Genomic DNA, 8,519 nt, shown 5'->3' on the forward strand with positions numbered 1-8,519 from the left:
ACCTCCTGAGATAGCCCACTACCTCCTTCCTCAGATAGCACAACACCTCCTGAGATAGCCCACTACCTCCTTCCTCAGATAGCACAACACCTCCTGAGGTAGCACACCACCTCCTTCTAAGATAGCACGCCACCTCCTCCTCCTCCTGAGATAGCCCACCTCATTCTCAGATAACCCACCACCTCTTCCTCCCTGAGCTTGGGGCGGGATGACACTCCCTTAGTTGTCTCAGTGCCATCTTGTCTCCCTGTCCACAGGTACATGAAGTATCTTTACCCCTATGAGTGTGAGAGGCGAGGCCTGAGCAGCCCCAACGAGCTCCAGGCCGCCATAGACAGCAATCGCAGGGAGGGCAGGCGCCAGAGCTTCGGCGGCTCGCTCTTTGCCTACTCACCCAGTGGAGCCCACAGCATGCTGCCCTCACCCAAGCTACCAGTGACTCCCCTGGGCCTCGCTGCCAGCACCAATGGCAGTTCCATCACCCCAGCGCCCAAGATCAAGAAAGGTGACTCATGTGAGGGGAGGGGGTGATCCTTTTATTTCTCTGGGTAACCGTGATAAACCCTCGTTAGTATGAAAGAGTTCTCTATTCCTGTCCATTCCCGAGGCATCCAAGAGCAGGCAATTCCTGCTCTCCCATCCCCTGTCTACAGCAGAAAGACGTCAGCAAGCAGGCAGTCTTCATTCCCCAGTCCTTTGCTAAGGCAGACATGCCTCATGTGTGACCCATTAGCTTCTGCTTGCAGAGTATATTTTAATTGAGTTCTGGTTTTCACGTCTACACCAGGACAGATATTACTAACTGAGCATCGTACCCCTTTCTAAACCCAGCACTGCTAATCAGTCATAGCGTCGGTCTCTGGTGCATGGCAGATATTACTAACTTGTCACTTCTGTGTCCTTCTAAGCTGTGGAGACCTTTGACACATACCAGACCCTCCAGACATGTCACGACACTCTGACCCTTGAACCACCCTGAGTCTAATGCTGAGCCACTCATTAATCCTTTCTGAGCTTGGCTTATGAATCAGGTGGGAAGGTGTCTGAGCTTTGTGAGGTTGTTGGGAAGTATCCTATCCTGTGTATGAAGCCCCCAGCAAGCATAAAGCCCAGCTCCACATGTTCTCAATAAGAATGTTCCCACTTGGGTAAGACACTCTTGTCTACAGAGGCTCTGAATTCTTCCAAACACATACTTAATGCCGAGGCGGGGTAGCTCAGTGGGTAGAGTACTTGCCTAGTGTGCCCTGGGTACTATGCCAACACCATATAAGTGAAATAAAGTGATGCACATCGGTTTATCTGTCATCCAGGCACTTGGAAGACGTTATCAGTAGTTCAGAGTCATCCTTAGCTACAAAAGTGAGTTTGAAGCCAGCCTGGGCTACATAAGACTCTCAAAAAAACAAAACAAAACAAAACACCTAAGCAAAATCCACCAGGGAGTGTCTGTTTCTATTCACTCTGTTGGTAGTAAAGCCAGCTCTCCCCCAGGTCCCTCCTGACCACCTGCTCTTCTGTCTGTCTAGAGGAAGACTCCTCGGCCATCCCCATCACAGTCCCAGGCCGCCTACCTGTGTCTTTGGCAGGCCACCCTGTTGTCGCAGCCCAGGCTGCAGCGGTGCAAGCTGCGGCAGCCCAGGCAGCCGTTGCGGCCCAGGCGGCCGCCCTGGAGCAACTCCGGGAGAAGCTGGAATCCACAGAGCCTCCAGAAAAGAAGATGGCCCTAGTGGCCGATGAGCAACAGCGACTCATGCAGCGAGCTGTGCAGCAGAGCTTCCTGGCCATGACAGCCCAGCTGCCCATGAACATCCGCATCAACAGCCAAGGTACGAGAGCTCAGAGCCCTCCTTTCCCTGTGAGTGCAGGCACATCAGTCAGACAAGGGCAAAGCAGGAAGACAGGCGTCGAGGGCTCGTGCTGTGCTGGGAGAAACCCAGTCTGTCCATTTGGGAGTCGACAGGCTCCAAGGAGATGGTAACATTGATCAGAATTTGTGTCACATGGCCCTTGGTGCCGGGGGGGGGGGGGGGGGGGGTTTGCACATGGTGGTCTATACCTGCTGTCCCCGCTGTAGGTTGAAGAAGGAAGAGAGTGAGTAAATCCAGGGCTAACTTGAGCTACATAAAAATGCCTGTTCATAAAAACAAGTAACGAATAAATGAAGTAACCCCTCCAAAAACTTGGAAAAGGCCTTCTAGAGGAGGTAGACAGGAAGCAAGCCACTCCCCCAGGTGGACCTCTGACGGGCATGGTGGATCTCTTGCTCCTATAGCCTCTGAGAGCCGCCAGGACTCAGCTGTGAGTCTCACCAGTGCCAACGGCAGCAACAGTATTAGCATGTCCGTGGAGATGAATGGTATTGTATACACAGGTAAGGCCCAGGGGTCCCTCCCACCTCCGCCCACTCGCCTGCCCTGGGAGAAGGCATCACTCTCAGCTGTATGTCGGAGCTGGGGGAAGGGGCCGTGCAGAGGTCAGAGGACCACTTGTGGGAGTCCATTTTCTTCTTTTACCCTGAGTCCTAGTGATGCAACTCAGGGCTCCCAGGTTGACAGCAAGCAGCTTTGCCCACTGAGCTGTCCGGCCAGTTCACTTATTTGGCTCCATTGGCAGGCAGGGTCTTGCCAGTGCACTCTGGCTAGTCTTGCACTGGCATCACACTAGTGATCCTTCTGCCTCAGCCCCCCCCCCCCCGAATTGCTAGGATCACAGACTTGTGCCCTTGAGAAGCCCAGCCCTGTGACACGACCCTCCCTTTGTCTTTGTCCCAGGTGTGTTGTTCGCTCAGCCACCTCCTACAGCACCTTCCGTCCCCGGCAAAGGGGGCGTCAGCAGCATCGGTACCAACACCACCACGGGCAGCCGGACAGGAGCCAGTGGCAGCACTGGCAGCAGCAGCCAGGTGGGGCTGGCGGGGGTGTCTACATCCACCGTGTCTTCTACCTCAAACAACTCCTTGCCTTAAAGGAAACCAAGTTGCATGGCTGCCCACTCGCCACAGGGACCACACGGCCACACAGGGGAACCTGGGACGTCAGAAGAATCCCAGTGGGCCGGTAGATTCCCAAGGAGCCACACTGACGCCAAAAAAGAGAGAGAGAGAGAAAGAGAGAGAGAAAGAAAGAATATATATATATATATACATATATAGAAAGATAGATAGATGGAGAAACAGATTTAATAAATCAGGGCAAAGCAAAGAACACTTGAATCTCTCAGGTTTCGGAGACTCCAAGAAACGGATTTGATGAGAGCCACCAAGGCAACCTCGAAGCCGAAGGAGGTCCCCTTTCCAGAGGCTTCCACGGGGTTTTGCTTGAGTAGCCCATTCAAGCACGTCTGTTTACCTCATGAATCCCGGCACTGCGTGTTCACAATTTTTTGTTTTGTTTTTGTTTTTTCTTTTTTTTTTTTTTTTTTTTTGTTCCTTGGTCTTTAGCCATAGTTCCTTTTGGAAAAACCAACCTTGGAAGCTATGAATTTTTCTTTTCTTTTTAAAACAAGATCTCCGCTTTCAGAACGCAATTTTAAAAAAGGGTTTGGGGTTTCTGATTTTGTAAATATTCTATTTTATTCTTGAGGGCAGGGATTGGATTTTAGGAAGAATCTATCTGTATATCTATATATTTGTGTTCATTCAGGGAAACAGACTTTTTTTAAAAAAAGAGAAAAGCAAAATACCAGCCATGGTCGGTCCCCACCCTTGTCACCCCAGAGCCCTTGCGTGTCCTACAGTGCCCCTGGCTCAGCTAGGAGATGCTGGCTTTCAGCAGTTTCCACAATTCTGTCAGGCTGGCCCTGCCCACTGGCTCCATCATTCAGGAACCTGGATTGCGTACCCAGGACACAGAATGTTCTAGAAACGGGTAGGGGAGCCATGGAGTGCAGTGGCCTCCTGTGCCTCAGGGATGATGGTGCTGGGTCCTCTTTGCCTGGATAGGTTGCTTTCAAGAGACAGATGCAACAACGGGCCTAGCTCAGGGCAAGGATTAGACTTGAGTCACAGCCGCCTGTGTTCCATCTCTCTTCCTGTCTTTGTCACTCCCCTTGCTGGGACAACACCTGAATGTGACAGTAGTCAACCAGGAAGGGTCCTGCTGTCTCTCCCATAGTCCAGCCAAACTGGGCATGGTGGCACACCCTGTCATCCCAGCTCTTAGGAGGATGAGGCAGGGGGATTGAGAGAGAGTTCAAGGTCATCCTTGGCTACATATAGAGGCTGAGGCCAGCCTGAGCTACTTGAAACCCTATCTCAAAGAAGCAAAGTAAGACCAGGCTGGGCAGTGGCACATACCTTTAATCCCAGCACTCTGTGAGTAGACCAGCCTGGTCTTACAGTTAATTCCAAGCTGCCCAGGGCTACACAGTGAAATCCTGTCAAACAACAACAACAACAAAACCAAAAAACTTTGATTCCTTTTGGCTGGAGCTGCATACATACTCTCTGCTGGACGGAGGAACCTGTCCTGGACTCACACTGGTCTCCATTCCCAAGTGGGCAGTGCTGGGTTCTCCTGGAAGAGGAGTGGTGCATATGCAAACCTGGGAGCTGGAACCTGCTTTTTCCTCAGCCCCAGGAGCCATGAACCCCCGAGTGTATGCTATGGGGATCGGACCCTCTTTCGTCCTCTGTCTCAGGTTGTCAACACACCCCTTCCATCCTTCCAGGAGGGGGGGTGCTGCCTATTTGGAGGGGAGGGAGATCTCAACTTTTCCTTCTGGAAGCTTCTGCCTGCCCCGTTTTGGGGCCACTGTCTTAGCCGCACAATCATTCCTGGTCACGGGTGTTGAAGGGGTCCTTGTCCCTTCTGACAACCCTGTCCAAAGTCCACCTCCATGGGTAACTGGCTCAGGGATATAGCAGCCAGCCTCCTGTGTCCCTAGTGGGGTCTATCTGAGGGGGTCACCTTGGTGGGCACATGCAAGGCAAATTTCTTTCTACCTCAGGTCTTTTGATGCCAAAAAGAAAAAGAAATGCGCCCAGGTCACCCACTTGTCTGGTCACCTTCTCAATGCCCATGGTGGGAACTTGGTGTCCACTTGTATCTCAGGCTCCGTGAGTGACCAGAAGTGCCAGATCCTAACTCAGGGGACCTTGCCCCCCATGGCTCTGTGACTGTAGTGGGGTGCCCCCTGCTGGGCATACTCAGCAGCCCTCCTTGGTCCTGTCTGTGCCTCAGTTGCCCCATTAGGCCTTGACATGGGGTTCAGTTGGCACCCATGCAGACTGGAGTGGGGTCAGAGCTGGGGTCGTCACTGTCCACCTGGTACCTCAGGGCTTGGCATGGGGCAGGTGAGACACCCAAACTCAGGGCAAAGGGTGGAGGGGCAGGCACAGGCTGCTTCTAGAACCTTCCTTGGTCACCCTTACGCAGGCCACCAGGCCATGTGTCTGTCTGTCTGTCCAGCTGCAGTGGGTGGGTAGGGATGGGGTTTGGGGACAGCTGGGTTAATGATTTCTGAGGGTTATGCATCTGTACAGTCTAGTTTTTTTTTTCTTTCATTTTAATCATTTTTACACACTTTGGGTTTTTTTTTCCCACCTCCACATAATTTTGGCTTTTGTGGATTTTATTTTTCCTTCTGGGTAAATGTGAGCTGGGCTGTTTTGTTAGGAACAGGGGAATTTTTGTTTCTTGGGGGTGGGAAGGGCTTGTCCGACAGCCTGGGGGTTGCACACAAACTCAGGTAAAAGTGAAAAAATAAATAAGTGGATTTAAAAAAAATTTAATTAAAAAAAAAAAGAAAAAAAAAAAGAAAGAAAAAACTGTTTTCTACCTCTGGTCAGGCCCCTGTGGTCAGTTCCCGCCCAGGCTGTGGCCTGCGGCCCACAATGGTCACAGCTGTGCGGAATATTCAGGAAAATTCAGCTATTAACAGGAAAACTCAGACAACAATGGGGGAAGGTGTGATTTTTGAAATTACAAAAAAAAAAAAAACACTGAAAGTTTACATTTTATGACCTTATTGTGGATTGTATTTAAACCTCAGAAATATTTAACGGGATTGTAACCCTGTAAGTCAGTGATATTAAAGAGTTGAGACGCTTCTGTGAAAGAGGAGTGGCTTTTTTGATTTTGTTTTGTTTGTGTGTGGAGGGGACCCCACAGGACATACTAGGAATGGATGTCTGGGGACAGGAGTAGTTGGCGAGACTTAGGAAGCACCTGGTTTGTGTGGAGGAGGCCCTGCCTGCTACTTGCTTTCTCCTTTCACTTCATGTCTGTATGGGTGCTGGGTGCAAGGTTGCCCCGTGGACGGTGGGTGGGTGCTGTGTGCAAGGTTTTCCCCTTCCACCCCGTCGGTCTCAGGGACTGAACTCAGATCATGGAGAGGGTGGGGTTCCTGTCTAGCTACTGTTTCCTTTCATGCTTAAAAGAAAAACAGAACAAAAACCAAACAAACAACTTTACTATCTGAGAATTTCATACAGTCTATGCTGACGATATTCTCTTGGGACGGGGTCTCATTACAAAACCTTGGCTGGCCCAAAACTCAAAGCACAGAGATGGGCAATGCCTCTGCCTCCCAGGAACTGGAACTAAAGCAGGGAGCCACATGCATGGCCTGTCTCAGGACCTTTGCACAGGCTGTTCCCCTGCATGCCTTCCCCGTCGGCCTCCTGTCTGTGAGCCATTCCTTTCTAGCCCTACCCTCAGCTCATGCTGAGACAACATCATCCCATCTCTGTCCCCTGGGCTAGTTACATGTGACACTCACACCTCCACCCCCCCCCCCACACACACACACACACAACCAGGTGGAGCCCTCTAAAGCCAACTAACTCCCCAGGGCTCGCCACCAACCACCACCGCCACCACTTCCCATCATCCAGGGACCAAAGCTCCTGGTAACCTCCAGGAGAGCAGGCCACCTACTTGCCTCCTGGCTCACGAGTGCCTCAGCCTCCAGAGAACTAGAATCAAAGGTGTGTGCTACCACACCCGGCTTGGCCACTTCCAGTTGTGATGTGCCTCAGTGGGCACCAGGGAGAGGGTCCCTGGGCACACCTTGACGGGCGGGCAGTGACCTCACGCAGGGGACTCGGGAGACTGCATGACTCAAGGCAGATGCGGCCTGGTGGACAGGTCCAGACCTGGCCCACCCGATGCTCATCCTGCCTGCTCTGACTGAGGCTGGCCCAGGCTAGTCCCTCCTCAGGTTGCTGACAGAATTGAGGAAAATAGCTGCTGGCTGGCTCCTACTACCCCCTCAAACCAGCATTTTATACCCTGTTCCTGAGGAAGGATGCCATCCACCTGCCCCTGATACCCAGGTGAAGGATAAGGGCCAGCTGTTTATTTGTTTATTTATTTTTAAAAGGAAGGCATCTTTCAGGAAAATTGGCTTAGCTGGTCCTGCTGTTTTCTCTCCTTGGTCAAAGAGCATCAGAGAGGGAACTTGAGTGGCCCTGAGGCTGCACAGCTCTGAGATGCCTCAGAGCCCTGTAGCACATCCCACCCAGGGATCCGAAACTACTCAGACCGGCAGAACAAAATTCCAGGGAGGTCAGTTGGACCTCCCTCCTCCTGGGGGACATCCAGTATCATCCTTTCCCTCCCTCCCTCCTGGGGGGGGATCCACTATCATCCTTCCCCCCCCCAAGGAGTCCCCAGATGATGGGCCATCCATGGGGGGATGGTTAGGCACTGACAGAACGGAGACATTGGGGCTACTGTACGGGGAATAAGTATGTTTGTGCCTCAGTTTCCCCTGATGTGGCTCCCTCAATCATTGGTGGTTCCTTCCATTTTCTCAGAGGTCTGGCAACTGGGTGGTCTCGAACGCCCAAGTGTGGCTTTTGTTCTTACAGCCTACACAACTGGACTATCCTCATTGCAGGGGCTGGGCTGGGGGCGGGCTGACCTCTAACCTCAGAGTCTGCCTGGCCACCCACCCCCAGGGAAGGAACGTGACCAAGCCTCAAGGGCTGGCCTGCTGCAGGGGAGCCTGCCCCAGCTGCTGTCCCTGCCCAGCACCCTAGAATGGAGGCTGAGAAAGCTTCAGGTCAGATACAGATGTACCTGGGGCCTGAAGCACATGAGCCCATCAGCCACAGGTTGTTGGGGGGTGGGGGGAGGCAAGGAACCAGTGGTCTGGAATCCTACAAGGAGCTCACCCACCATTCAGACCTGACAAGTGGAACTTTGCACCCAAGTTCAAGCTCCCAAGTTGGCCTTTGACACACATACCTGACCCCCGTGCTGAGGACCCAAAGAAGATAGATTGTCTTCTATCTTTCTTTTATTTATTTATTTATTTATTTATTTTTTTTTTTGAGGCAGGGTTTCTCTGTGTAGCCCTGGCTGTCCTGGAACTCACTTTGTAGCCCAGGCTGGCTTCGAACTCAGAAATCCGCCTGTCCCTGCCTCCCGAGTGCTGGGATTAAAGGCGTGCGCCACCACTGCTGCCCGACTGAGCCATCTGTTTCTTTTTTCTTTTTTTTTTTTTTTGGTTTTTCGAGACAGGGTTTCTCTTTATAGCTCTGGCTGTCCTGGCGCTCACTTTGTAGACCA

The 8,519-nt window shown here is 52.0% G+C and overlaps 1 protein-coding gene across 5 annotated transcripts in view; it reads left to right on the forward strand.

Moving 5' to 3' along the window:
- Arid3a (AT-rich interaction domain 3A) overlaps positions 1-6,062 on the forward strand; it is a 28,515-nt gene extending 22,453 nt beyond the window's left edge. For 3 of the 5 annotated variants that reach the window (XM_029482997.1, XM_021174412.2, XM_021174409.2), the window contains exons 6-9: positions 258-505; positions 1,530-1,829; positions 2,276-2,374; positions 2,775-6,041. In XM_029482997.1, the coding sequence (XP_029338857.1) occupies positions 258-505; positions 1,530-1,829; positions 2,276-2,374; positions 2,775-2,968 (841 nt within the window). In that variant the 3' untranslated portion in view covers positions 2,969-6,041. Of the gene's footprint in view, positions 1-257; positions 506-1,529; positions 1,830-2,275; positions 2,375-2,774 lie in introns of all 5 variants that reach the window. The other 2 variants (XM_021174410.1, XM_021174411.2) reach the window with 1 other exon arrangement.
- The last annotated feature ends 2,457 nt before the right edge of the window (positions 6,063-8,519 follow it).

Source organism: Mus caroli, chromosome 10 (assembly GCF_900094665.2).
Source record: "Mus caroli chromosome 10, CAROLI_EIJ_v1.1, whole genome shotgun sequence".
NCBI classification, from domain to species: Eukaryota; Metazoa; Chordata; class Mammalia; order Rodentia; family Muridae; genus Mus; species Mus caroli.